Source organism: Mirounga leonina, unplaced genomic scaffold (genome assembly GCF_011800145.1).
Source record: "Mirounga leonina isolate KUSES-001 unplaced genomic scaffold, KU_Mleo_1.0 Mir_197, whole genome shotgun sequence".
Taxonomy (NCBI): domain Eukaryota; kingdom Metazoa; phylum Chordata; class Mammalia; order Carnivora; family Phocidae; genus Mirounga; species Mirounga leonina.
In genome coordinates, this window is record NW_023270494.1 from 5,749,627 (window position 1) to 5,773,537 (window position 23,911).

Genomic DNA, 23,911 nt, shown 5'->3' on the forward strand with positions numbered 1-23,911 from the left:
GGGATGAGAATGGCGCGCTCCACAGCACGACCCGAAGCCACTGGGGTTCAAGCCGCGCCGACGTGGCGCCTGTCTGCCGCCCTTCTATCCCGAAGCGGCTGCGTTCAGGGAAAGCCCGATGGAGCGCCAGCCTCCCTCCGCCGACTACCATTCAGAAAGCCAAGCTGATTAGGTCTGTGACTTCCCGTCCCCTGAGCGCAGGCCCTGAGAAAGGTGCGGGGTCGCGTTCTTGCCCTCCCGGGGAGACTTCTCTTCGCTCCCGCGCCAGAAAAAGCAGCGTTGTCTGCGGCCCGGCAGAACAGGGGTGAGGGCCTGGGGGCCAGGTCCACGGACATCGAGACTTGGGGCGGGGGTGTAGGGGAGAGAAAGGAGGGCTTTGAGGCTCAGGCTCGGGACTTGTCCACTATCTCCAGCCACAGCAGAAAAGCGATCTATTTTTTAATGGCTTTGGCTTTATCGTACGAAGCAGGCACCCTCTCGTTTAAAGGCACAGAGTCCTCTCTTCTGCCCCACCCTGCTGGGTCTCTGAAATCTAGTCCTGAGTTCCAAGGGGATCACTGCACGAGAGCAATCTCAGGCCTGGGACTATGGAAGCCAGGTAGGGGGGGCATGGCTTCGTCCTCCTGCAAGCATCAGACACCCAGGGCCAAGGCCCAGACTAGCTCCTGAAGCTACAGGTCAGGGTCTGGGTATAGGAGGCAGCTGAGATGGTCCCTGAGAGTAGACAGTCCAGGTCCCCCAGAGCAGGTCCCATGCCCTGCCAGAGTGGGGTGATTAGTGTTCCAGATCCCTGGGCAGCGTGAAGTCCCTGAAGCTGTAGAAGGAGATGTCTCCATGATCCACCAGGGCAAAGATCAGAGGAACATCCCCACTCTGGTAGGATAACCGCTTGAAGGTACAGAGGTCTGGAACTGGTTCATCAAATCTGCAGGGATAAAGTTAGACTGAGATGTGGACATAGGCCACCCATAAGCTCTGAGCCCCCAGCCCTCTCAGGCTACCAGAAAGGGAAATTCTAAGACAGGAGTTGAGGGTGCAAGAAGTCTGGCCTCTGGACTCTCCTGTCTGCAAACTGCGTGGCTCCGTTAAGTTCTCCAAGAGGAACCCAGAGCCTTGGTTGGGTACAGGGTCTAGGAAGAGTGAGGTTCTCACCACTTTTAGCCTGTGAATCCCTCTGATTCACATCCCTTCTGCTGGGTGAGCCCTGCAGTAAATTGGCACAGGAGAGACTACCAAAGATGCCAGGAATGAGGGCTCAGGACTTGGGAAGCTCTGGTTCCTATAGCACTGACTGGCTGTGTGGCCCTGAGTCAGTCACAGCTCTCTGGACCTCTGATTCCTCTCAGACTGGCAAACTGGCTAGGGGCACAGAGGGGAGGTCCACTTGGTTTACAAGAGAAGTGGCAGCAGCCTGGGGGTAGTGCTCACTGGTCTCGTACCCACTAATGCACATCCGGGCGTAGGGCTTGCCAGGGTTATTCTTTCGGAATGTGGCCACGGCATCAGCCTGGTAAATGTCAAAGCTGATCTCCAAACCCCCAGACTTCTCCAGCAGCCTGAGGACAGAGTGAGAAACCTTAAGAAACAGGGACTGCCCTCCTCCTCCTCTTCTTTCCATGCCATGCTTTCCCTCCCGCAAATCCAAAGCAGCCTCATCCAGGGGAACTGAGGTCCTGCTGTGAGGTGCCACTTGGGCAGGGGCCTGTCTCAGAACCCTCGGGCTAAATCCACCTCTTGCCTTTCACCCCTCCCTCTACCCTAGACACACATGAATATCAGCCAGGCTAAGGGGGCCCTGGAATGATTCCCCCAGCTCATGTCCAACTGAGTCAAGTCCCAGCTGCCAACTCCTGCTGGCGGCCAAGGTACTCTGGAGACAGGCACTACCTGGAGACTCACCGGGCACCTCCATCAGCAAGGTGTGTGGTCTGCAGCACAGAGATATGCTGAAGGGCTACAGCTGCAAGGACAGTGAAAATAAGGTATTGGGAGGGAAGTCAACCATCTACAGACTCCTCTGACGTTTCTGAATCTGCCATCTAGTTTAGTGTTGCCAGACTTAACAGATTAGAAAAAAAAAAAAATTGTAGGCATGTCCCATGCAATATTTGGAATATACTTAATACTAAAAAAAATCAGTTGATTATCTGAACTTCAAACTGAACTCATCTGGCAACCCTAGTCTAGTTACTTAGAATCTCCCACGTTCTCCTTAAGGATTGTAAAGAATTCTGAATCTCTTAATACTGTTCTTGCCCTGTTAGTTCCCTATTCTTAAACATGCAGGGCGTACGCAGTAAGCCTTCCTTTTATTTGGCCACAATGGTGCCTCCTTGCTCCCCTCACAGAGTTGGGAGAACAGGGATCACAGCTAGTTGGTGGCAGAGCCATCCACATGCATCTTGTTTATTATTTTAAGGATATAGTTGTAGTTTTGTTCCCCCTTGCCTCTTCCCAGACACAGACTTGCCATTTCCAAACCTTCCCACATGGGTCCCTTTGCTGCTTTCCAGGAGAACAGACTGTCCTTGTGGGTTCCACTCCACCGGACAGTTCTCTCCGCCCCATCTTTCTTAAGCCTCAATTAGCCATGGCCAATCCATGTCCCTTTCACGGTCTTATGACTCCTCAGCTGCCGGGGGCCTGTGGGGCTTTGGCAGAGTGAGGGGCTACCTGGGGAATCTGTCTGGCCAGGACTCAGCAAGGGTCTGACAGGCTGGTCCCACAGGTGCGGGGGGCGGCTCTGGCTCTTCTGCAGGTGCCTCCTCTGCAGCAGCTGCTTGTACTCCTGCCAGCTGGAGCAGCACTGCACCTCGGGATCTGAGTTTACATCCTCCCGGAAGCGCTGGGCCTCTGCTTGTTGCTCCCGTTCCTGCCTGGAGAGCTTCTCCTTCCTTTGGTTCAGCTTCTGGCACCAGGATTCAGCATCTGTCTCCCGCCCAGCGACGTTGGCCGGGAGCAGCTCTGGGGCTGGGGCAAGCAGAAGGGTGTGGCGGCTATCTGAAGCCATGTTGGGGAAGGAGATCTGTTCAAAGTTCCAGCGTGGCTTACAAACCCCCTTGACCCCATTCTCTACTTTGCCACTCTCCTGGCTGCACCCCACCCCCTTGTTAGCCAAGTCAGGCCAGGGCTCCAGGGATCCCAGAAGCTGAGATGGGCCCACTGGGCCCTTTACAGGGCTTGACTCCTGAGGTTTCTCCTCTACGCATCGGCTGTCCTCGTTGCAAGGAGGTGGGCTGGAGGTTGTCAGGCTCTCAGGTGTCTCATTCACCCCCCGTGGGGGATTCTCCAGGGCCTTGGCCTTCTTATTAATGGACCTGAGGGACGTGGGGGGGGAATTCAGCACGTCTGCTCCTGATGTCTGAGATGCACACGTCCCACACATATCCTACTGCCTCCAGGATCCTACAAGGGAGCCACCCAAGCCCAGCTCTTAAGCCAGTATATTCTCCAAGGTCCCCAAAATGAGCACTCCTTTAACAGCTCTGCTCCCCAGAACTCCCTGGGGGGGGGGTGGCCATGTGGGGAGCATTACCGAGAGCTGGAGCTCCTCCTCTTCCTCTTGCCATTCTGATCCGCTAAGCACTGGGCACTGCCATCCAAGTTCAGCTGTCTCTCATAAGGGGACAGGATGGAGCTGTGGGGTGAGAATTGGATGGGCAACAGATCGACTTTCTCAGCCTGGAGTTCCCAGTGGAATTTGTGAGGGACTGGCCCAGAAGACAAGTCAGTGGGCCAGGGTCAAAGCCAAACCCAAAGGCTAAGTCCCTGGGCAGACCTGCAAGCAGGGTAAATGGGGGCAACCACAAGGGCCTGCCCATGTGTCTTTGCCCAGGCCTCTGGGTCCCACCAATGGCCCCTTTAAACAGAGACTTACTGGAACTGGGGCTCCTACAGAGCCAGCAATAAATGATTAATCACTAGTGAGAAAAATCAAGAGACCAGAAAACTTGGAAAACACAGAAAAATAAAAATACTCATAAACATCTTTGGTTCTTATAAACACCCATGTTTTTTTCTATCAAAAATTACATTGTACTGGGGTGCCTGAGTGGCTCAGTCAGTTAAGCATCTGCCTTCCGTTCAGGTCATCATCTTGGGGTCCTGGGATTGAGCCCCACATTTGAGGTCCCTGCTCAGCAGGGAGTCTGCTTCTCCCTCTCTCTCTGCACCCCCCACCTCCAGCTCCTGTACTTGCCCGCTCTCTCTCAAATAAAATCTTTAAAAAAAAACCTTGTTACTAACATACTGCTGTTTAATCTCTTACTCTCAATAACAAACTATGGACATAGCCCCTCTGACTACAGCATTCTTCCCTACCATGATTTTCTTATGGTGCTAAGGCTACACCATCCAGATGGTACCCACTAGACACAAGGGATGACTTAGGTTAAATTTAAATCCATTAAAATTAAATAAAAATTCAGTCCCACAGTTGTACAAGCCACATATATTGGACAGCAGAGACCTGGAAAGCTTTTATCACTGCAGAAAGTTCTACAGGACCGCGCTGCTCTAAGGGACAAACTCAATTTTGTGTGACCATGCCTTCCCCATTGAACTCACAGGATGTTTCCAAGTTCGCCAATTTTGCAAAGTGATAATGTTTTGGGTAAGCTGCCCACTAAATGCAAGTTCTGTGGGGGCAATGATTTTGCTCTCTGAAATTCCTCAGCAACGAGCACAGGGCCTGGCGCCCAGTGAGGAATCAAAATACTGTCAAATGAATGAATGAACATTCTGACAGGTGAACTTACACACACATCTGTGCCTATTTCCTTGGGGTGTATCCCAGTTTTAGGAACCAAAGGGCATAACTGTTCTAGAGCTTTCGTGACATACTGTGAAACAGTGAAGAGTATACCAGTTTCCATCCTTTTGGCCCATGCGATGGTCTCTGTGGCTCTTAGCAATGCTGGGCTACTAAGGTGACCATCTTTAGAGGCCCCAGAAGGAAAGAACATATAGCATAGCCAAAGGAATGTGAGACCCTACTCAACTGTTAATTCCTCACTTGGCCCTTCATTCATGCATGCACTAGGCTGCACTAGACAAATCTGCTTACCCACTGAGGCACTGTTCTGGTATTCCAGCTACGTGTTAGTGCACTGTCGTGAGCTGTAAGTGCTCAAATGTTATCTGCGGAGTGAACAGGCTGAAGATGGGGCTGAATTTGATAACCCAGGAGAAGCTGAAATGACCCAGACTTGTCCCAATGTGCCTCTCAATAGAGCACTTCCAACAGAGGCCCCCAGCCCGTGCCCAGGGAGCTGCAGCTCCAGCCAAGGATTCTAGGTCAAGAGAGGCCATTTCCACTTTGGGGCTCGTCTACCAGGTCCCAGGACTGGAACAAACGGGAGGGGAATGGGATCGGGATTTACCTTGGTTGGAATCGCCGAACCACGTAGCCCAGTCTCTTCAGGTGGCTGAATGCCTCAAAGAGAAAAAATAAAGATCAGAGGTCCACTTTTGAAAACACCAAATAGTTCCTCCAAACAGGAGCCACTCCCCATGCCCCCTCCCCTGCCCCTCCTGCACACCCCAATCCCAGACCCTGGGATTGGTTGGACCATACTCCATTATAAAAACCCTCCCCAAACTAAGGTCTCAGTCTCTGAATTCCTGTCTCTTGCTTACCTTACTCTGGGCACAAATGACATTTAGCAGTTTCTTGATTTAAATGCAAAATCCCAAAAAAGCTGATAACTGATAAATCAGGAAAAGAACTACACGCTAGAATGTTATGATATCAAAGCTGTCCGGAGCAAAGCTCCTGACCACAGTGTGAACAAGGAAGTGGCAAAAGGTGATAGCACACCCCCATCCCTACCACTCCACCCTACACCTCCACAGACAGGGGTAGGGTAGGACTGGTCTTTGGTAAAGAACCACATGTCCATCCTTGTGTTCTAATACCCATATCAGAGAGATGTACGCAGGACTGACCCCATCCTGCTTGATCTCTCAGCAGCCTTCAACATAGCCAAAATCATTTTTCCTTCTTTTGGCTTCTGTGATACCACCTCTCCTGGTTTTTTTCCTATGTTGTCAGACACTTCTCGGTCTGTTTCTGGTTCCTTATCTTCCCCCTGACCTCCTCACACTGGAATGCTCCAGGTCTCAGACCCAGCCCTCTGTTCTGGCCACGTTCCCGTACAGCCCTGTGGTTTTACAGCCATCCACGCGTTCATGATGTCCACATTTATGTCTCTAGCCGTGTGCCCCTCCCCTGCTTTGTCTTCTTCCCAGCCCTCAGTTCTGTGAAGTCAGTCATTCAGTTGCTTGCTTACTTATTCCCAATTGTCACCACTAGCATGCAGGCACCACGAGAGCAGAGCCCTTGGCTGCCTTGTAGTTCCAGCACATAGCTCTGTGTCTAGCATCTCATGGGTACTTATAAATCCTCACTGACTCAGTGGATGGATGGTCGCTCCCCTGGGAGAGGGTGGCAGGTACCTGGTACTGCAGAAAAGTCATAGTGTCCTCACTCAGCAGTAGCTGGTAGGCCTCCTGAATAGACAGTGGCAGATCTTGGTGGAAAAGCTGGATGGAGCCCTGCAAGTGGGGCCAACAGCTCAGCTTGTGGACCTTCCTGCAGTGGCTCAACCAACGGGGCAACATCCAGGCGGTGATACATGGGCGCCCTTCCCTCCCCCGCTCCCCCGCCCCCAGCGTCACAGCAAGAACGTGGCCAACCAGGAAAGGAGGGCACCACCACTAATTCGGACGGGAATCCCCGCTGCCTGCATGGTATTCTTGTCTCCGGTTCTAGAATTCGGGTTACAAGCTTTTTGAATCCTCAGTTGTGTATATACTCTTACTCTAGAAAAAACATGTCCTTTCGGTTCCTTGCTCCCAACCCTTCCTCACGCTCCGGGGGCCCCACTCACACACTCCAGCAGATATAAGGCCTCTTCGGGGTGAAGTCGCTGCCGGCCCTGCTCTGAGAAGCCCATGGTCTGCCAGAATTTACCCTGTGCAGAACCCAGAGCAAATGTCACAAAGGAGCCAGGAAGGCAGAGAAGGCGGCTCCCTCTCCCCGAGCCCCGCCTCTCACCGCAGGAGACTTCAGTTCCACGGAGCCCTCTTCTGGCCTCCACTCGGCAGCCACCAAACTGCCCCTGCCGAAGAGTGGGGAGGGGGTCCGTCTGAGTTCCCCCGAGAAGTCGACGGGGTCCGGCCGTCCCGCCCGCCCCGGCCCCGCCCCGGCCCGCCCCGCTCACAGGCGCTCCACGCGCTCCTCCGCCAGCAGCTGCCAGAGCTCCTCGCGGCACCGGCGCAGCCGCTCGGCCTGCGCCGCCGAGCCGTCGGGGAGGAAGTCCTTGGGCCCATGCGAGCGCGGAGGCAGCTTCTGGGACCGCGAGCGGGCAGCGAGGAGCTCCCGGGCACTGGAGAAGGAAGAGACGCGGGGTCAGCGCGGCGCACTCGGAGCCGCGCGGCCCCGTCCGGGCTTCCCGTCCCCTTCCCCCGCGCCCTCTCCGCGTGCCCCGCGCCTCCGCGGGCCGGACCGCACCAGAGCACGCGCCCGGCGGGAACCTCCACAGCAGCAGGGTCGAGCTCGGGCTCCATCGGGCCGCCGTCTGCGGCTGCGCGCGCACCGCCCCCGACCCGCCCACCGCCGGAACTCCGCGCGGCCCTAGAGCCCGCAGATCCGCCCTCCGCTCCACCAGCCTCCGGCTCGACCAACCGGCTTGCCACCTTCCTGGCTGTCCTGGAGCCTGCCAACAGACTTGTGCCTCGATTCCGGGGGCAGAGATTGCAGGTTTCTGGATTTATAGGAGCTCCCGTCTACTCCCCAGCCCTCCCCTGGGCTCCTCTCTAGTAAAAATTGAGGAACGCGGCGTCTGAGAGTGTAGTATGGACAGTCATATGCGTGACCCTCCCCTCCGCAGCCCTGGGCCGCTTAGTGTCCACCACTTAGGCTGGACAAAGAGGAAAGAGGGAGGGTTTAGAGAAGGGAGAGTAGTAGGTTCCCGCACTCCAGCCTCGCAGACTGGCCACCGGGGGCTGTCAGATGCGGTCTGGGTAGGTTCGGAGTTCCTTCTAGGTCTTCCGTTGGGTCCCTTCCGAGGGGCTCGGAAGACGGGTTTCGAGGGCTGGGGGCGGGAGGAGCTGTCCGACCCACGATGGTGCTGAAGCGCCACTCCAGCCTGTCATTAGCACCCCCTCGAGGCTGGGGTCCCCGCCGCTGCCACCGTGGGCCGCTCCGACATGGTCCGCTAGGTGGCACCATTGCTCCAACCAGCGGCTCTGAGTCGGCGACTCTGGTCGCGGGCGGAGGTCAACGTGGGAGTCCCTGGAGGGGCGATGGGCGAAAAGGCAGGGGGGAGCTTCCCAAGTGGGGTCCCCAGGTCTCGGTTTCCAGACCCCTTCACATCACGTCTTCTCTCCCACTCAGTCATAAACAGGGCATCTCGCCCTTGGGTTTTAACTCTAGGACCCCGGGTCGCGGCGGCTCCGCAACCGGGATGCAGGGCGCGCACTCTGGCCCCTACCACGCCGCTTCACCTGGGCGCATGCGCGGACCCAGCCAGCGTGCCCGGTCCGGACGAAAGCGGTGGGGGGCGGGGTCTGGTACGGATGGGGGCGGGGCCGCAGGCGCTGACTGACAGCCCGACTGCGCGGCCGGGACGGTCCCTCCGCTCCCGATCCGGCGGGAGGGAGGGGGGAGGGGCGGGATTTCCTGCGGGAGGCGCCGAGCCGGTCTTGGAAAAGGAGAAGGAGGAGAAAGGGGGTAAGGGGGTCAGTTGGAGCCACCGTCCAGAGTGCCAGGGACCGAGCAGGGCCAGCCAGACCCCCGGCGGGGCAGCTGGGAGAGGTGAGACGGCGGGGCCTGCGCGGGGGGTTAGCACCTTTGAGGGCGGGCACAAACTAACTTTTCTTTCGGGATCGGCGGGCGCCTTCGTCTCTCTGCTCCTTCCGTCCTCCTCGCGCCTCTGTTCCGTCCTCCCGCATCAATCCCTCCGGCGCTTGGCTCTCCCGGTCGCTCCCGCCGCTTTGTTCCCCGGGTCGGCCTGGGTTGGGCTGGGTTGGGGGATTGCGCGGCGCTGGACGGGCATTCCGGGGGGCGGGGGAGCCAGCCCGACCCCAAGCACTACCAGGGGCGTCCTCCTCCTGTGTCGGCTGCGGGCGAGAGCAGGAGTGCCCTCTGGGTTGGGCTTCGGACGTTCTAGGAGTAAGGAGACCCCAGCTAGGGCCCCAGGCCTGCACGGGTCTCATGCCACAGGGCTTGGGCAACAAATTCCTGGCCACTGAGAACTGACGTAAGCTTTTCTGCAGCGAAGTCGGGGCCCCGGGCCTCGGGTTCAGGCTTGGGGGGGGGCCGGGCAGCCCCATCTGCCAGCATGCCCCAGCTCTTGTCTCTGTTCTCTGCCCAGCTGCTTCCCCATCCCGCACAAGGGGTGAGCATGGGTCAGCAACAGGTGCTGTAAAGCCTCCCTGTCCAGCAGTCAGACCCCTGCCAGAAATGGGGAGCTATAAGCTCCCCACTCCACCCTCTGAATTTGTAAAGAGCCTGGGGCTAGGGCATCCAGCTATTATAGTAAAGCTTAGATTGGGAGGAGTCTAGGGGCAGGCACCTTCCATAGGGAGTGACCCTTGCCTGTCTGCTGTGCCTGGCCCTTCCAGGCCCCACCTCCTGGCCCACCAGTTGTCTGTGGGTGTCAGAGCCGCAGGCTGTGGAGAACAGGCTGCTGGCCCAGCCTGCCCCAGTGTGTCGTGCTGCCAGGGCCCCTCCTGCCCCAGGTTGAGGTGCTGCCAGGTGCCCTGGGGCCTCAGTGACTCAGCCTCCCTCTCCCAGAAAGTCACTGCCTCCCCCCAAATACTCCTCTCATGCCTGGCAGCTGTCTTCCCGCTCTGAGTGGCTTGGCCCTTCCTTGACTCAGAAGGGCAGCTAGGGTGGTTTGGGGGCTCCCTGGAAGCCCTGTCCTACCCTTCTGAGCCCCGCTTCTGGGACCCTTGCAGGCCTGGCCCCACCTTCAGCAGAGGCACTGCACTGTTTTCCAGACCCCTGAGACATGTCCACTGCTGCTGCCGAGGCCGGAGGGAATGCTGACTGCGCTCTGGGTGGGCACTGGTGCTCCTGAGCCACGCCGGGAAGATTGGCGTGCCCAGTCCCAGCCCATCCCTGGGCCGTCCGACGCGGCAAGCAGATATCTGTCCGGGTTTCCACGCGGCCTCCACCCCCCCAGAGATCGGTGTGCCTGCTTGTGGTGGCTGCTCATGAAACACTTTGAGGGAGTACCCGTCAGTGCCTAACAAGAAGCGCACTGCTCGGGACACCAGCCACGCTCCCCCAGGACGCCTGGCCCTCCAAAGGGCCAAGGCATGGCACCCTGACGCCTTGGCTCAGACCTAAAGTTTTCCTGCCTCTGCCCTGGACTCCTGATCCCAGAGCCCAGCCCAGGGACCGGAATGGGTCGTGAACAGGACCTGATCCTTGCCGTCAAGAATGGAGATGTGACTGGTGTGCAGAAACTGGTGGCTAAGGTCAAGGCCGCAAAGACAAGTGAGTGCTTGGTGGGGTGACTGTCTAGCTGAGACCCTGCCCTGAGTGCTCAGGCTACAGAGAGAGGCTTGGGGGTCACTGTGATCTGGGGACTTGGGGTGGGAGGACTGTCCTGTAAGGAATGCCTCTGTGGGAGAGCCACAGAGGAAGTTGGGTCACCCCTTGCTGTGTATCCTTAGGCAAATCACTTAGCCTCTCTGGGCCTCAGTTTCCTGACCTGTAAAGTGAATGGGTTGAAATATATTCATTAGAGGTTTTTTGAGTGCCTACTGTGTGCCAGGCTTTGTTCTAGGCACCAGGCCATTATGTGGCAGCAGGGAATAAAACAGACCGAAATTCCTGCCCTCGTGGAGTTGCCTTTAGCAGGTGGTTTTTCTAATGTATTCTCTGGAGGCAGGAAATTTCTGGCAGTGGGGTTTGGAAAGACTGAACAGCTAGAGTTCCAACCCCATCCCCCTAATTCAACAACAGCAAATCTGCATTTATGGCAGCTTAATGGGGATGCCCGTTAAGGATAACTTTTATTTATTTATTTTTATTTTTTTAAAGATTTTATTTATTTATTTGACAGAGAGAGACACAGCTAGAGAGGGAACACAATTGGGGGGTGGGTGGGCGGGGGGAAGAAGGAGAAGCAGGCTTCCTGCTGAGCAGGGAGCCCGATGCAGGGCTTGATCCCAGGACCCTGGGATCGTGACCTGAGCTGAAGGCAGATGCTTAACTGACTGAGCCATCCAGGTGCCCCCATAACATAGCTTAAAAAAAAAAAAGAGCTCTACTGCTTAAAGCAAAGTTCATCACTATCTCAGCGCTTGCTAAAGCCCCTTCCCCTTGACTTATCTGCCGTGTCCCCTGGGGGTGTGTGGCCAAAGCTGACTTTCTAGAGGTTTCTCCAAAACCCGGGTTTCCAGTCTTGACAGGGTTGTGGGGGCTCCATGCATGGTAGCCACACCTGAACCCCATCTCTTGGGTACCTCTGTGGTGAGATCCCCCCGACCTCTGAGCTTCAAGGCGAGTTCTCTGAGCTGTCCCAGGAGGACACTGTCCTTGTCCCCTGAGTTTCTAGACCAGCAGGGGCAGGAGGTAGCTCCTGCCACCAGACTGGGGCTGGGGGAGGGAGGGTTCCCTCAGAGTGCTGGGGCTCTAGCCTCAAGACACACCTTGGCCCTGTGCACAGGAAGGGGCCCCCCAGACTGCATGAAGACATCTAATTATCCTCACCCACACCTGGAAATTGGGGTCCCAGAAGGAAGGATTTGAAGGACCTGGGAGTTGTGTACATGTGTGTGCACCCGCCTGCACACCAGGGCAGGAGATCCAGGGTATAGGGAGATGGAGCTTGGCTGGGGGGAGGGGGGAGGACAGGTGGTGTGGTCTCTGTGCCCTGGGGAAGTGGATACTGGGTGAGCACGATGGAAGAAAGGTGCCAAAGAGGTCCTGGGAGAGCCCTGGAGGCCCAAGAGTGGGAGCCACTCCCCTTCCTCCCCTCACCTCTGTGTTGTTTTTGGCGACCTGCCCAGTAGGGCCTTGGTTGAGCTGCTGCTGGCCTCACAGCTCTGGGGCCTCAAAATGAGGCCCTCAGGAGGGCTAGCGGGTGGGATCTGGAGGCTGGTGGCGGGAACCTCACAGCCAGGCTCCTAGGCTCTGGAAGGTGCCCTGTGCCCCAGGGGAAATGTCTGTGGGGGAAGAGATCCCTTCCCTCAGCCCCAAAGAGGACTTGTACATTGTGTAGGCACGGGCACAGAGTGACAGGGTCCTGGGACTCCTTGTGAAGCCCTGGCACGGAGCCTCCCCTCCCAGTCCTCTGAGAAGCTGGGAAAGCTGGTATAAAGTGGAGATCACAAGGTGATGTTTGCAGACCCTATAGTTTATGAAATTGTCTAAGCCCTCGATTCCCTGTGAGATGGGTGTTTCAATCTCTACTTTACAGATAAGGAAATTGACATCAGAGAGGATTAGCGAGTTGCCCAAGGTCACACAGCCATTATTTGGTGGATCAGAATCGAGTTCCTGTCCTCTCCCCTCTGCTCCTACACTGGGCTGCCCATCAGAATTACCTAGCGATTGTTCTGAAAATGCAGATTCCCTGTTCTCCTTCAGAATTAGAATCGTCACAGAGATCTTGAGACCCTGCGAGTCAGAAGGTTCTCCAGGTGACTCTAAAGCAGGGCTCAGAAGGGAAGCTGGGAACTCCTGCTCCATATCACAGAAGGGCAAAGGAAACTGATGGAAAGGGAGGTGTCAGGGGCTCCCCTTTTTCCTTCTGGTGGGTGGCTAGAGCCTTCTGGCTGGCTAAAGAGAGATGCTCCCTCAGCCCCCTCCATTTGCTCTCTGGTCACTGGGGGGTCGGCATTCCCTGCCCACCCCGGGCCTCTTGAGGGAGCAGGCGGCTGGGAGGAGAAGGGCGCCGTTACCCTGGCCTTGCTGCTGCCTTCCCTCCCTCCCCAGCTCCCTTTTCTGAACTGTCTCCTTCTCTGGCCAGAGGAAATGGAGTGGGCTGAGGGTGGCCCAATGAGCTCACATCCTCTGCCTGAGCCTAAATCAGGAGCGACCCTTCCACCCCCAGAGCCAGGCCGGGAAGAAGGCTGCGCTGCAGGGGAAGTGGCTAGAGCCACTGCCAGGAGCCAGGAGCCTCCGCCCTCCAGCCAAGGTCCCTAGCCCAGGCACTGGGAGCCTCTCTCCCCCACCGCCTTTCCGGCCATTGTTCTGGAAAGAACAGAGCCACCCAGCCTGGCCCTGCCCCTGTTCCTGTCTGTCCCTCCTGTCACATTGTCCTGCCACTCCCCGGAGGGACTGTATCTCACCGCTGAGCTGCCGCATCCCGGGCTGGCCAGGCCTGGCGGCAGGTGGAGGGACTTTCTCCTTCCTGCTGACCTCGCTGTCTTCCGTGAGGCTTGCGGAGGTACCATGGCTGCCCAAGGTCATGCAGCCAGTAAGGGGGAGAATTTGAACCACACACTTCCTGCTCCTAAAACCCCTCTCCTTCCTGTTGCCCTGACTGGCTGTGTGTGACAAGGACTTTCCGAGGGGGCTAGAGGAAGGCGGGGGGCCTCCGCTTCTCGCCAGCGGCCCCCACCCCCTCACCCCTTCCATCACTGCCAGCTCTGTATTTACCTTTTCTGCGTAGCGTATAGTGTAATTCGGCTCAGTCCTAAATGTAGCTGTCCCCTCTCTCCCCGTCCCATGCGCCTCACTCCCGAGCTGATCCCTCCCTGTTGGAATGAGGCCCTGTCTTGCTGGGGTGTTCAGGGGCCCACCAGGGCCTGGAGGGCAGGCCTGGACCAGCATGCTTGGCACCCTGCCCAGCCTGGGTTGAGCCAGGCCTCCTCCTTCCCAGCAGGGGTGGGTTCCAGCAGGAGGCAGGGGCCCGCCTGTGACAGACATTCCTTTTCCTCTCCCAACACTCATCAGGGACCACCCCCTCCCGTGCCCTGGCCAGAGCACACCTGCCTGAATCCTTTCTCCCTCCCTGACAGGGGAATGGACCAGCGTCCTGCCCGGGCCCCTGGCTCCTCTGGCCGCCACCCAGCAGAGAGCCCTCTGCCCGGGGTGTGGACATCTCTGCTGGGAGCCTGTGGGTGCAGAATCAGCAGTTACTCCCCTGACAGGAGTTGGGGGGGGGGGGGACGGGCGGGGACTGTACCGATTTGGCTGGAGGACGGCACGTGGACAGTAATGGCTAACGTGTAAGGAGCGCCGAAGGGCGATGGCCCCCATCTGCGGTGGGCCAACAAGGCTCAGGCATTATCCTCGCAAGCCTGGTGAGCAGGTTCTCTGATTGACCCATCTTACGAGGACACTAAGCCTGACAGGCTGAGTGACTTGCTCGGGATCACACACCCCAGTGCAGGTCTATCCGATGCCACCTTCTTCACTGTTCTCCACTCAGGGATGTCCCCGAGCTTGAGTCCAGCCCTGGCATCTGCCCTGCTACCCTCTGGCATCCAGTGCCCCTCTCCCCTCTCTCCCAGCCCCCTTGGCCCAGTGGGACAATGAGACTCGCCTTGGTCTGCTCAGGCAGGAATGCTAACCATGCGCTCGTGGGCCTGTCCACTGAGGGCACGGCATGCCAGTCTCCCCCTTTCCCACCCCCTTTGGCTCTATAAACAAGCTGGGCTGGGGGCGCAGGGAAGCCAGGCTCCTTCTGTGGGCAGCTCCCTGCACTGGGCACTCTGGAGCTGATGGGCCAGTGGGCCGGCTGGGGAGCCATAGGGACAGGACAGCCAAAGGGCCATGGGGCAGGTGCTTTCTTGCACACCAAGAGGTCAGCGGGATTGGGGAGCAGCATGGGGAGGGAGAACTGGTTAGGATGCAGGTAAGGGCAGATCATTCTAGAGTGTCCTGATGCCCTCTGCTCTGATCCCCCAGAGCTCCTCGGCTCCACAAAGAGACTCAATGTCAACTACCAGGATGCTGATGGGTGAGTGTGAGCCCACATCCCTCTCGAGAGCTGTGGGGTGGGGGAGGGGTAAGGGGAAAGACCTGGGCCCTAAAGTCCTTTCCCCTCTTAAACTTGGCCCTTGAATTGTGTTCGCTGAAGCTCTTGTCTGTGCGCACCCTCCTGCCTGTGGAGCTATCCTCGAGTGAGGGGAGGGAGCCCCGGTGCCTCTCGGGGGGGCCTCCTGGGTCAGATTCCTGATAGGCCCCCTTTTCTCCCCAGAGGGCAGGAGCCTTTGGGCTCCTGCTCCCACGGCCCCCTCCCCTGGGCTGGCTGGCGGGGGAGGCCAGACAAACAGGCCTCTCAGCCCAGACACTGAGCCCTTTCATGCTGTAGGCCGGCAGCTCTGCGCTCCCACGGCAGGGCTGGCAGGGTGGGGGAGCGAGGGCACAGTGGGCAAGGAACTCAGCCCTGCCAGCCTCCGGGTTGAGTCTGGTATGGAAGACTAGGATTTGGGGGCTGGGGGACTGCTCAGTTGACACCCCTCCCTTGTGTCCCACCACACCAGATTCTCTGCTCTTCATCACGCCGCCTTGGGGGGCAGCCTGGAGCTCATAGCCTTGCTGCTGGAGGCCCAGGCCACTGTTGACATCAAGGACAGCAATGGTGAGACCCCAGTGTGTCCCCCTCGCCACCCCCTGTCGTGCGAGTTTGCTCCTGCCACATCCTAGCAATGCTAGTACATGTTGGCATAGTTTCTCTGGCTTGCAAACGCCTTACCTTTTTCATCTTCACGGCCTTCTGGGGGTGATGGGTGGTTCTAATACCCCGTTATCCAGAAGAGGAAGCTCAGCTTACCTTCCTGTCCGGAGGTCCCACCAGATCACCCGTGGTACGCCAGGTGGGATTCCGACTTCAGCCCCATACGGCTGGACATTTCCCTGACCGAACCAGCATCCCTTGCCTTGGGTCTGTCTCCCCTTCCAGCTTGGGGGGGGGCCTCCGGACTCTGCTCAGTTCCTTCCCCCGACCCCATAGCATCCCAGGACCTCCTCAGACCCACCCCACCCCCGCAGGCATGCGCCCACTGCACTACGCAGCCTGGCAGGGCCGGCTGGAGCCCGTGAGGTTGCTGCTGCGTGCTTCTGCGGCCGTCAACGCCGCCTCGCTGGATGGACAGATCCCGCTGCATCTGGCCGCCCAGTACGGACACTATGAAGTGGTACGGGAGCCCGCGTGCCCGCGAGGGGCGCTGGAGCGGGGCGGGGGGGCGGGAGGAGGGGGGCTGGCCGGGCCAGAGCCCTCACTCAGCTTCCTCCACCCCAGTCAGAAATGCTCCTCCAGCACCAGTCCAATCCCTGCCTAGTCAACAAGGCGAAGAAGACGCCCCTGGATCTGGCCTGCGAGTTTGGGCGGCTCAAGGTGAGGCCTGCAGCTCCTGGGGTACTGGGCCCTGGGTGGCTGTCAGGGTTCTCAGGAGGAAGCCCTACCTGGGTGCTGCTTGCCGCAGGTGGCCCAGCTGCTGCTGAACAGTCACTTATGTGTGGCGCTGCTGGAGGGCGAGGCCAAGGACCCCTGCGACCCCAACTACACCACGCCCCTGCACTTGGCTGCCAAGAACGGCCACAGAGAGGTCATCAGGTAACCACTGCCCCCCCCACTTCCTCATCCCCTTCCTGCAGAATGGGTGATGGCCCCTCGGTGCCCTGCCCTGCGGCCCTCTTCACCCTGGTTCTGGGTCACTCTCCCAGCCCCCCGGCAATCTGCTTCCTCTCCTGCTCCCTACCACCCCTGTGACTTGCCCCCCGCCACGTCCGCAGGCAGCTCCTTAGAGCTGGGATCGAGATCAACCGCCAGACCAAGACCGGCACGGCGCTCCACGAGGCTGCGCTGTATGGCAAGACGGAGGTGGTGCGGCTGCTTCTGGAGGTGGGTGTGGGCGCCCGGTCACCCCACACACGGGTGTGGAACCCCCGCTGGGTGCCGCGTCCGAGACCAGCTGGGGAAGCATGGGAGGGGGTCTGCACCAACAACGTGGCGTCTAGGTGGGCCGCGGCCTTGTGCCCGGAGAGCAGACAGACCTGGTTCAAGCCCCTGTTCTGCCTTACGCCAGCTCAATGACCTTGAGCTCATCCTCGATCCTGTCTCTGAGCTTCCATTTCTTCATTTGTAAGATCTGAAAATAGTGGGTACTGTTTGCCTCCTGGATAGTGGTGAGGCTTGGGGGAAATGGCAAGCAAAGCGCTTCGTGCCTGCTCACACTGCCCTGTGCACCCAGGGCGGGGTGGACGTGAACATCCGGAACACATATAACCAGACAGCGCTGGACATCGTGAATCAGTTCACCACCTCCCAGGCCAGCCGAGAAATCAAGCAGCTCCTGCGGGGTGAGTGTGTGTGAGAGAAGACCCGGCCCAGGCTCGGGGTCCGGAGCCACTCCAGTGAGGACTACGAAGTGAAGCAGGAAGTGTCCCAGGAGCAAGATGTCACACTGCCAAATGGAGGGCTGGTCAGGGGACTGCTGCAACAGGAACCTGGGGGAAGGGTTGTGAAGGGGACGGGTCAGGCGGGAAGATGCCCTAAGGACCCTCAGATGATGCCTGCCCTGCCTCTTCTCTTAGAGGCCTCGGGGATCCTGAAGGTCCGAGCACTCAAGGATTTCTGGAACCTCCACGATCCCACTGCTCTCAACGTCCGGGCAGGGGATGTCATCACGGTGAGGACCCAGTGCGGGCGTTCCTTTGCTAGCACCGATGATTGCTGTCACACGGGCGCCTGCTGTGGATCGGGCTCGGTGCTAAGGTCTTTCTGTGCACTGTCTCATTGAATTTCTCCCCATCCGGGTAAGGTAGGTCCTGTTTAACCATTTCCTTTCTGGAGAGGACAAAATTGAGTCTTAGAGAAATTAAAGTGGTTTGCCCGAGACCCCACGGCGAGCAGCGGCGTTGGGATTTGAACCCGGGCTGACTCCGGGACTCTTGACACAGAGGATCGGGCTGGATGCTGGCAGGAGGTGCAGAGCTGTGGGTGTACTCGGGCATCAGCTTCTTGTGGGGAGAGGAGGAGCCGGGCTGGGGCCGTAGGGCTGGCTGCCTGCCCTTGGCGGGTGCAGGACATAATCGCTGTCATCGCCCTCCAACGCCCCACAGGTGCTGGAGCAGCATCCCGACGGCCGCTGGAAGGGCCACATCCACGAGAGCCAGAGGGGCACGGACCGTGTGGGCTACTTCCCCCCAGGCATCGTGGAGGTGGTCAGCAAGCGGGTGGGCGTCCTTGCGCCCCGCCTCCCGTCGGCCCCCACGCTCCTGCGTCCAGGCTTCTCCCGGACGCCACAGCCCCCTGCTGAGGACCCCCTACACCCTTTGACCTGTGGCCAGCTCCCTCGGGTGGGCCTCAGCCCAGACAGCCCAGGTGCTGCATCCTCCCAGAGGGCGGTGCTGGGCACCAGGGTGGGCGTCTGACCTCGGCAAGCTGCCAGTCAGCTGTTGGCAGGGCCAGCTGGGGCTCTAACCCCTTTGCTTGTGGCCCTGCAGCAGGTGACAGGAATAGTGTGGGCAGCGAGGGCAGCGTGGGCAGCATCCGCAGTGCCGGCAGCGGGCAGAGTTCCGAGGGCACCAATGGCCATGGCACTGGCCTTCTTATCGAGAACGCCCAGGTAGGAGGGTGGAGGAGGGAGGGGGCGCTGGGACCAGGACAGGGCCCTCCATCCTGCCGTCAGCTCCCCACATGCTGAGTAGCCTCTTCCCGGTCTCTAGCCACTGCCGTCCCCTGGAGAGGACCAGGCGCTGCCAGGACTGCACCCCCCACCCCTGGCAGGTAGGAAGGGTGAATGGTACCCGGGTGGGCACCCCTCCAGCATGTCGCACCTGATTCTACCTCTCCCTCCTGAAGACAACCTGAGCCACCGCCCTCTGGTCAACTACCGTTCCGGGGAACAGCTCTTTATGCAGGATGTGAGGCCGGAGCAGCTGCTGGAGGGGAAGGTGTGACCCCCCACTGGGAAGCGGGCTGTGGGCCCCAGGGGTGCGGTGGTGTGGGATGGGCCCCCGCTCAGGCCAGGCGCCTAGGGGAGGCTGGGGCAGATGGCCGGGCTACGGCCTCGGCTCTCCTCAGTAGGCGCCGCTGTTAACATCAGCCCCTGCCCCCATACTGCAGGATGCTCAGGCCATTCATAACTGGCTGAGTGAGTTCCAGCTGGAAGGCTACACCGCCCACTTTCTGCAGGCCGGCTACGACGTGCCAACCATCAGCCGTATGACTCCCGAGGTAGGGGCCACGGCCGGGGGGCAGCGGAGGGCCCGGTGGGCGCCGGAGGGGGCCTGATGGCGCGAGTCTGTGTGGCAGGACCTGACGGCCATCGGCGTGACCAAGCCTGGGCACAGGAAGAAGATTGCCTCAGAGATTGCTCAGCTCAGCATCGCCGAGTGGCTGCCCAACTACATCCCGGTAAGCAGGTGGCCGGCACTGGCTCCCCCACTCAGCCGCGCCGTGCTGGCCCTTCCTGGCTGGGGCGCCGAGGCCAGCCCAGGAGCCAGCTCCCATGGGCTGCTTTTGCAGGTGGATCTGCGCGAGTGGCTGTGTGCGCTGGGGCTGCCGCAGTACCACAAGCAGCTGGTGAGCAGCGGCTATGACTCCATGGGGCTGGTGGCCGACCTCACCTGGGAGGAGCTGCAGGAGATCGGGGTCAACAAACTCGGTGAGGACTGCCCTGGGGCCTCCTGGCCGGGCCCCCACATGCCTCCAAGGGGCTCTAAAACGTTTCAGGGTTCAAGCCCAGCGGGGAGAATAGGGTCCAGGAGGGACTGGGGTGGGCCTTTGCAGCCCCAGCTGACCCTGTGGCCTCTACCCATCCCCTCTCAGGTCATCAGAAGAAGCTTATGCTGGGAGTGAAGCGGCTGGCCGAGCTCCGGCGGGGCCTACTGCAGGGGGAGGCCCCAGTGGAAGGCGGCCGCCGGCTAGCCAGAGGCCCAGAGCTGATGGCTATCGAGGGGCTGGAGAATGGGGACGGTCCGGCTGCCACTGGCCCACGCCTCCTCACCTTTCAGGGCAGCGAGCTAAGCCCAGAGCTACAGGCAGCCATGGTGGGGGGCGGCCCTGAGCCCCTCCCCCTGCCCCCTGCCCGCTCCCCCAGCCAGGAGAGCATTGGGGCACGCTCACGAGGGTCGGGTCATTCACAGGAACAGCCTGCCCCCCAGCCCAGTGGAGGAGACTCCAGCACCCCACAGGAGAGGAACCTTCCAGAGGGCACAGAGCGACCCCCTAAGCTTTGTTCCCCACTTCCTGGCCAAGGGCCCCCCCCTTATGTGTTTATGTATCCCCAGGGCTCACCCTCCAGCCCAGCCCCAGGGCCACCTCCTGGCGCACCTCGTGCCTTCTCCTACTTGGCTGGTCCCCCTGCCACTCCTCCGGACCCGCCTCGGCCCAAGCGCCGGTCCCACAGCCTGAGCCGCCCCGGCCCTGCTGAGGGGGAAGCAGAGGGGGAGGCTGAAGGGCCGGTGGGCAGTGCCTTGGGCAGCTATGCCACCCTCACCCGGCGGCCGGGACGCAGTGCCCTAGCGCGGACCAGCCCTAGCCCAACCCCAGCTCGAGGGGCTCCCCGCAGCCAGTCCTTTGCCCTTCGTGCCCGACGCAAAGGCCCGCCACCCCCACCTCCTAAACGCCTCAGCTCCGTCTCTGGCCCCACCACGGAGCCACCTCCTATAGATGGAAGCCCGGGGCCTAAGGAGGGGGCCTCTGTGCCCCGAAGGCGAACACTGAGTGAACCAACTGGCCCCTCGGAGCCCCCCGGCCCGCCTGCCCCGGCTGGCCCCGCGTCGGACACAGAGGAGGAGGAACCAGGGCCGGAGGGGACGCCCCCATCTCGGGGCAGCTCAGGGGAGGGGCTCCCATTTGCGGAGGAGGGGAACCTGACCATCAAACAGCGGCCGAAGCCAGTGGGCCCCCCACCCCGGGAGGCGCCTGTGCCCGCTGGCCTGGATTTCAACCTCACCGAGTCAGACACTGTTAAGCGGAGGCCCAAATGCCGGGAGAGAGAGCCGCTGCAGACGGCACTTCTGGCCTTTGGAGTGGCCAGCGCCGCACCCAGCCCCTCCGCCCCCCTGCCCTCGCAGACCCCCAGCGAGCCCTCCTCAGCTGCTCCCATCCCTCCCCAGCCTGACCCTAGCAGCCTTCCAACTCAGGGAGCTCTGGCCCCTCTTTCTCCCAGCCCCCCAGCCCAGCCCCCTGCGCCCCCCGCACCCCCCGGCCCTGGGCCTGCTCTGGAAAACAGTGCAGGCAGTCGGCGGCCTGGGGAGACGGAGCCCCCTGCTTCCCCTGCTGCCCTCATCAAGGTGCCGGGTGCAGGTATGAGGCAGGGCCCGCGGGGGGGGGGGCGTCGTGTGCAAGGGTTGTGTCCAGCCATCTGAGTCACAGCCAACCTTTTTGCCTCTGCAGGAACGGCCCCCAAGCCTGTGTCTGTGGCCTGCACCCAGCTGGCATTTTCTGGCCCTAAGCTGGCTCCCCGGCTCGGCCCCCGCCCCGTGCCTCCTCCGAGGCCAGAGAGCGCTGGGGCCGTGGGCTCTGGCCGGGCCCAGCAGAGGCTGGAACAGACCAGCTCATCCTTGGCAGCTGCGTTAAGGGCCGCAGAGAAGAGCATTGGCACTGAGGAGCGAGAGGGGTGAGGGGTGCTGGGTGCTGGGCGGGCGGGTGCGGAGGGAGAGGGCTGCAGTGGAGGAACAGCTCCTCTAACTCCTCTTCCCCAGGGTCCTGGGCATGTTGGTGGGGGAGGGGAGCAGACAGATCCTTAGAGTGGGGTGACCCTCATGGGAATGGGAGGAGCCCAGGTTCTGAAGTCACCCAGATCTGACCTGTGGGGAATCCTGGTGGCTGCCACTTAGAGGCATGGGAGCTTGAGCACATCACTTCCTCCTGAGCCCTAGCGCCCTCACGTAAGGGAGAAGTTAAGATGCACACAGAGTGTTTGGCACCGGCCAGGCATTCAGGCACAGCCCCTGGCCCACCCACGGCCCACTTTCTGATCGGACCCGGTCCTTGCAGCCCTCCCGGCACCTCCACCAAGCACATTCTGGATGACATCAGCACCATGTTTGACGCCCTGGCTGACCAGCTAGATGCCATGCTAGACTGAGAGCCTCTGGTGGCCTTCAGCAGCGCCCATCATGACCTGCAGTGTCTGCGGCCTTTGCCCCCGCGCAGAAGCGTGCCTGCCCAGGCGGGGGCCGTCCTGCCACTCCAGGCCAGCGGCTGTCGGCGCTGCAGCGCTGGGGGGCCGTCTCCACGGGAGGCTGAGGGGACTTGTCAGAAGCTGACATCTCAGCAGAGCCCCCTCCCGGTGTGTAACCTGACCAGTCAGCCCTGCCCCGTGGACAGGGACCCTGGCAAGAGCTTCCTCCCTGGAGAGAAAGAGGTGGCTTCTGGGGTGCTCCCTCTGCCCTCCCCCACCTCCAGGGGCTCCAGTCCCTGTGCCAAGGACCTCTTGACACCTGCCCTGCTGTCCGGGCACACGCGGAGGCTGGAGAAGGCTGTGTGTCTGACCGGGTCCACACAGGTGTACACAGGACATATAACTAAGCGGCCAGGGGCTTGCTCTTGGCGGCGGTGGGCCCCTGCTCGCCCCTGCCCGCCCCTGCTCCTGCCCGCAGTGAGGCAAAACTGGCAGGGGTAGGGCCAGTGGGAGCAACAGATCCCCAAAGTCCAAACTTTTTCAACTGTAAATGTTATTTTTTAAGGAGAGAGAAATGCATATATTTTAAATGGAATTTATTCTATCTATAACTGCCTGAGAGGACACGGGGGAAGAGGCTTTAGACCACGGCACGAGTGCGCATGATTCGCCTCGGGGCTGGAAGGCTGATCTGGGTGGCCCGGGCCCCGGCTCTGTAACCATTAACCTCTTATCCTAACTAACCCCAATGAAAGTGTCATTCCACGTGATCGGGCTGTGTGTTTGGATCTGTGCCACGGACCTCTGAGCCCAGGGTTCTCGCCTGGGCCAGACCCGAGGACTCCTGCCAGTGGGGAAGGAACAAGGCTCGGGCCCTCCCCTCCCCTTCGGGGCTCCCTCACCGGCCAAAGCCTTGGGTGGGCCCCTGAGTGGCTGCCTCATGGACCAGCCACGGATTTTTCTTAAGCAGTTTACAAGTTTTAATACAAACCAGTCTACATTCATTCCTAAAAGGCTCATTTCCAGTAAAAAATATACACCAGTAAAAATATTCTCACAGGAGAACTAGGGCAGGGGGCCAAAGGAGCCCTGGGCCATATCCCCAGGACTGGCGCTCCAGGCCAGCTTGAAGGCGGGCACAGGAAGAGGTAACCAGGGCAAGGCAGGGGGTCTTCATCTTCGGGACTGAGTGTGAGGCTCCCCCACAGAGGGAGGGAGGGGGAGTACTCGACCACCTCCAGGCCCCCACCCCAGGAAGACAGGTGGGGTGCAGGGAGGATGCACCAGCACTGCTCCCTTTCACGGTAGCCTGTCTGAACCCCCCACGGCTGCTGCCACTGAGGTCCTGGCCCCACCAGGTTCATGGCTCTGCCCGGAGACCCAAGAGCAGAGGGCCCTGGGCTAAGAGACCCTAAAGGAGGCAGCCCGCAGGCGGAGGAAGCTAAGGGCCCCTCTGCTAAGTGCACTAGGTCATACATTCAAGACCAGACTGTCCTGATGCTGAGGCCACGGCTCACCAGCTCCTCCACAGTAAGCCCTGGGGATCAGGACGACAGATGGGTCGGACGAGGAGCTGGGCCTCCCGTGACACAGGCCGCGAGAGGAAACCCTGAAACATTCACGATACCAACCCCCCAGACTCAGAAACTGGTCTGGCTTTAGCCCCGGCACCTGGGCAACGAGAACCACTGTGGCCAATGGCTCAGAAGGGGGAGTTCATGCCCAGTTTCGTTTCAAACTGCAGTTTCTGCCGCTTCTGGTAGCGAACCCGGACCCTGGTGGGGCAGGAAATGAGAGCTCAGGTTAGAGCAGAAGCCCAGACTGGGGACAGGGCAGGACCCCAGAGGAGGAGGGAAGTCCAGGC

The 23,911-nt window shown here is 60.0% G+C and overlaps 3 protein-coding genes across 15 annotated transcripts in view; 1 reads left to right on the top strand and 2 right to left on the bottom strand.

The window, feature by feature from the left end:
• Positions 1 to 424: 424 nt before the first annotated feature.
• On the bottom strand, positions 425 to 7,569 carry TSEN54 (tRNA splicing endonuclease subunit 54). The gene is made up of 11 exons (XM_035026025.1): positions 7,514 to 7,569; positions 7,224 to 7,388; positions 7,058 to 7,121; positions 6,891 to 6,974; positions 6,457 to 6,555; positions 5,382 to 5,434; positions 3,536 to 3,637; positions 2,674 to 3,317; positions 1,900 to 1,960; positions 1,440 to 1,556; positions 425 to 925 (listed from the first exon to the last, which is right to left on the bottom strand). The coding sequence occupies exons 1-11, from the start codon at positions 7,567 to 7,569 to the stop codon at positions 775 to 777; spliced, it is 1,596 nt and encodes a 531-aa protein (XP_034881916.1). The 3' UTR covers positions 425 to 774.
• Positions 7,570 to 8,697: 1,128 nt separating this feature from the next.
• CASKIN2 (CASK interacting protein 2) lies at positions 8,698 to 22,817 on the top strand. Of its 4 annotated transcripts, XM_035026039.1 has the most exons (20): positions 8,698 to 8,818; positions 10,006 to 10,507; positions 14,876 to 14,927; positions 15,454 to 15,551; positions 15,962 to 16,107; positions 16,212 to 16,307; positions 16,396 to 16,526; positions 16,706 to 16,814; positions 17,164 to 17,272; positions 17,507 to 17,601; positions 18,035 to 18,296; positions 18,419 to 18,540; positions 18,641 to 18,701; positions 18,777 to 18,868; positions 19,041 to 19,151; positions 19,230 to 19,331; positions 19,443 to 19,581; positions 19,746 to 21,227; positions 21,318 to 21,540; positions 21,921 to 22,817. In XM_035026039.1, exons 2-20 carry the CDS (start codon positions 10,414 to 10,416, stop codon positions 22,009 to 22,011), a joined length of 3,615 nt encoding a protein of 1,204 aa, XP_034881930.1. In that variant the 5' UTR covers positions 8,698 to 8,818; positions 10,006 to 10,413; the 3' UTR covers positions 22,012 to 22,817. The 4 variants fall into 4 exon arrangements, with proteins under 4 accessions (XP_034881930.1, XP_034881929.1, XP_034881931.1 ...); XM_035026038.1 differs by lacking the exon at positions 8,698 to 8,818 and having other exon boundaries at positions 9,940 to 10,507; XM_035026040.1 differs by lacking the exon at positions 8,698 to 8,818 and having other exon boundaries at positions 9,940 to 10,507; positions 18,422 to 18,540.
• TMEM94 (transmembrane protein 94) overlaps positions 22,629 to 23,911 on the bottom strand; it is a 35,185-nt gene continuing 33,902 nt past the window's right edge. For 9 of the 10 annotated variants that reach the window (XM_035026033.1, XM_035026032.1, XM_035026030.1 and 6 more), the window contains one exon: positions 22,629 to 23,822. In XM_035026033.1, the coding sequence (XP_034881924.1) occupies positions 23,750 to 23,822 (73 nt within the window). In that variant the 3' untranslated portion in view covers positions 22,629 to 23,749. The remainder of the gene's footprint in view (positions 23,823 to 23,911) is intronic. The other variant, XM_035026036.1, reaches the window with a different exon arrangement.

What these genes read in the sequence shown, in the direction of transcription:
- TSEN54 (XM_035026025.1), bottom strand. Translation starts at nt 7,569, where the DNA reads ATGGAGCCCGAGCTCGACCCTGCTGCTGTGGAGGTTCCCGCCGGGCGC. An exon ending in GTTCGGCGATTCCAACCAAG is followed by an intron (nt 3,638 to 5,381) that starts GTAAATCCCGAT and finishes CTCACCCCACAG; the next exon opens with CTCCATCCTGTCCCCTTATG. An exon ending in GCCCGGATGTGCATTAGTGG is followed by an intron (nt 926 to 1,439) that starts GTACGAGACCAG and finishes TTATCCCTGCAG; the next exon opens with ATTTGATGAACCAGTTCCAG.
- CASKIN2 (XM_035026039.1), top strand. Translation starts at nt 10,414, where the DNA reads ATGGGTCGTGAACAGGACCTGATCCTTGCCGTCAAGAATGGAGATGTG. An exon ending in GGCCACAGAGAGGTCATCAG is followed by an intron (nt 16,527 to 16,705) that starts GTAACCACTGCC and finishes CCACGTCCGCAG; the next exon opens with GCAGCTCCTTAGAGCTGGGA. An exon ending in GCACCCCCCACCCCTGGCAG is followed by an intron (nt 18,702 to 18,776) that starts GTAGGAAGGGTG and finishes TCCCTCCTGAAG; the next exon opens with ACAACCTGAGCCACCGCCCT.